Source organism: Dreissena polymorpha, chromosome 10, assembly GCF_020536995.1.
Source record: "Dreissena polymorpha isolate Duluth1 chromosome 10, UMN_Dpol_1.0, whole genome shotgun sequence".
Taxonomy (NCBI): domain Eukaryota; kingdom Metazoa; phylum Mollusca; class Bivalvia; order Myida; family Dreissenidae; genus Dreissena; species Dreissena polymorpha.
In genome coordinates, this window is record NC_068364.1 from 19,063,708 (window position 1) to 19,067,299 (window position 3,592).

Sequence of the window (3,592 nt, forward strand, 5' to 3'; positions counted from 1 at the left end):
TTGAAGTGGTGTTTCCTAAAAAAACCGACTAAACCATCGTCTCCTCTTCAGCTATAATTAAGTGATTTAGTAACATAATACATACTGACATATGCCACTCCATCAAATTTGTTGATGCAATACTGACCCTAAATGTGGTAAATAGAATTGGATTTTTTAAGTGAGTAGGAAGGAATAATACAGTCGCATGTATATGTCGTTTTACTTTGAAACAGTATGTTGGTAAAAATACATATTATATTTTTTTATTTGTGCTGGAAGATTATCGGAAATAAAACAACTGTCAAAAGGCAACACTAGCGTAACGATATAATGTAATGTTTGACATTAATATTCCTTTATATAAAAAATGTGTTTACATTGATTTAATTATTGTTTTGATTAATATCTATTTGTTCTTTGTCGTTCTCATTGCACATTCACAATTGTAATTGTTTTTATCGTTTGAAACGTTTGTTTATGCTTGTCGTAATTTGCACGTTTAAGAAGCTGCATACGTCTGATTGTTAGAATGATTTTAATGATATAATTGAAAGATAAATCAAACTTGTTCTAACTATTTATTTTCAATTTATTTTAAGTATGGTTAGTTTAGTACATCATTTATTTTAAAAAAGAAATATAGAGGATATTTGTTGGTTTTGGTAATGTTACGAATTTAAGTCCCGATTCGTCAGAGAAATTAATGCTTAAACGAGTGTATTGAAAACAAAAATCTACCAAAATAGAAGCGTTTAAAATCATATATTTATATTTAAAAAGGGTTAAACTAGAATCATTAGAGAATGATAATATCACGTGTCAACATACTTGCGCAATTTCTATAAAACAGTGTTCATGATCACTAACTTCGCTTGTTTTCTCTTCAAGATCTAACTCTGAAAGTTCTGACACAAATAAAACTTCAAAGCAATGATATTAGGTACAATATCCTAATTCTGTGTACTTTTATACTTAGTTTAATGAGAGGTAGTTACATTAGTCATTACAAATTTACGACATATTGATGCCCGACTTCATAGGTCAAGTGTACTCAAATATTGAGTGCTTAGTAGTGCCCTCTTCTTATTAAATAAATGTTGTTTTAAAACTGTCATTTTCTAAAGATTAACCCGAAATGTTTAATTTTAAAATTGTAAAACTCTCTTTAAGATTAGCATATAGTCGTCTTTTTGTCCGTCCGTCTGAGCAATCATTTTTAAGAAACAGATTTTCGTGTGTATTTAAAAAAATATTCTATAATACTTTTATTTATATCCGTCCTTTAATCCTTCCTTTTTTATGTACGCCAATGTTTTGATTTCCGCTCGAGATCGCATACACTTATGATTCATATTTAAGAAAACGTCATATGCAGCATCCCTTTTAAGTGGATATGTGCATCGAATTTTAAGGTGGTTTTTGTCGTTTCAGTATTCAAATGTCATATTGTAATGATGGTTCGTTACGGTTACCGTGATATTAGCGCACTTTAAGTTAGAGAGACTGTATAATTATGCAGTATTTATTTCGGATGTACGTGACTGTTTTACTTTTTGCCGCGAGATCTGAGGAGCCTTAAAGATGTTAATTTCATGATTGTCTGTATGCAGTTTTTTAATAGGCTGAACATGTTGTCGGGTCAGTCAGCATACTTAATATTGAGGGAGTAATTTACAGTCAAATAATGATGTGTTCCAGCATTAGAATCTCGGACACTTATCGATAACATTTCAAACTGTAATGCAGCATGCGGATGAATATGTCACATGTGTGTGTGTGTGTTTATGTGAATATATATATATATATATATATATATATATATATATATATATATATATATATATATATATATATATATATATATATATATATATATATATATATATATATATGTCAGTATACTAACTTTAATTATTAACATTTGCGTTGCAGCGTTAACGACCTGTCGAGGAATAAACATGGGCAGCTCTAGCAATGAAACACTGCCACCAATGACTTCAGCAGATCGGTTTGAAGATATTAAATCTTCAGAGCAGCAACGACTGCTGCCGACGGTGATTTTCCTTAGTCTGATCATCGGTATTGGACTAGTGGGGAACATCTTGGTCTTGTACGTTTTCGGAACTAAAATAAAACGTTCGAACTCGCAAATCTTCATCTTCGTCGTTGCCGCCGTTGATTTGTTCTCGTGTTGTATCGCGATACCGTACGAGATCACGTTGCTTATGCAGCAGTTCATGATTCAGAACTTGTGGATGTGCAAAGGGTCGAGGTTTATCAACGCGCTCGGCACGTGCACGACTTCTTTAATTTTGGTATTTATCGCTGTGGACCGATTCCGGAAAGTTTGTAGACCGTTCCAAAATCAAATAACGTACCGTATGGCGAAAGTGTTCTGTACATTGTCGGTGGTATTTGGAATCTTAGTGGCGCTTCCAGCGTTATTTTTGTACGGAAATACAACGTATGAGATAAAGCAGCAAAATTTAGAAGATGCGGTGTTACAATCCGAATGTTTAATCGCCGATAAAATGGATACCTCTTTATTAAAAGTTTACAACACAGCAATGTTGAGTGGTTTGTTCCTTATTGGAATTGTGACAATGTCTGTTTTGTATTGTCTAATCGGCTTCAAGATAAGGAAACAATCGAAACTGGTTGGACTTATGTCCGCGAGCGGTATGTCGAATCATATCATGCCAGCGACTGGTGTGAAGAATAGTGCCAGTATCCATGAACAAACATCTCACGTGGACGTCGTTGTTCGTAAAAGCAACGATATATTAATGGAGGATAGTATCTGTAGACCTAGAGCAGAAAATTGCGCTGATTTTTCGTTGGTCAGTAATGGGGAGTTTTCTTATGCAAGTTATAAAAATGAATATCCTATCGATAAATATGTGTCTTACAAAAATACATCTGATAAGCTTTCAGTTGTTAGAGAGAGTGGCGATGATACACAGGTTAACAAGATCTCTAACGAAATAATTTATATCAAAGCAGAATTTAAACCTGACAATACAATTGGGACCTCGCAAAAGAGAGTGTCGTCCATAGACAGTCATAATAAAATGGCTTCGTGTGGATTGTTAATCGACCTTACAGATGTACCACAAACAGTTCAGTGTCGTAAGGATGCAAGGGCGAGAAAAACTACTGTGATTTTGTTTATTATCTCTTTTACCTTTATTCTGAATTACCTCCCGCGTGTGATCCTAATGGCAACTCGTGCTATGAAAGGCGAATTCGTTGAAGGGTTAAGCGACGAAGGACGAGCCGTGTACATATTCTTCTCGCGCTTCTATTTTATGAACTGCGCAATTAATCCTGCCATATACGGTCTCTGCGATACCCGCTTTCGCAAGTCCTGTGCAGACCTCTTCAGTAGGTGCTGTTCTCGAAAAAATACGTTCTCGCAATGAGGTAAATGGAAACCGAGCTAAACTAGTTAATAACTTATGAGTGTACTAATGTTTGAAATTACAATTACGACACAAAATATTTGCTAATGGACAGCGCTTGCAGCATTGGACAAGTATTTTATTCGAAACTGGCGATATGATGGCCAAAGTAAATGATTTGTGTTTAAGAAATAAAGTGTAAATGTTAA

At 34.2% G+C, this 3,592-nt stretch overlaps 1 protein-coding gene across 1 annotated transcript; it reads left to right on the forward strand.

Annotated features, from left to right (window-relative positions):
* Positions 1–1,909: 1,909 nt before the first annotated feature.
* On the forward strand, positions 1,910–3,592 carry LOC127848496 (muscarinic acetylcholine receptor M2-like). Its single transcript, XM_052380988.1, has one exon. The coding sequence runs from the start codon at positions 1,941–1,943 to the stop codon at positions 3,402–3,404; it is 1,464 nt and encodes a 487-aa protein (XP_052236948.1). The 5' UTR covers positions 1,910–1,940; the 3' UTR covers positions 3,405–3,592.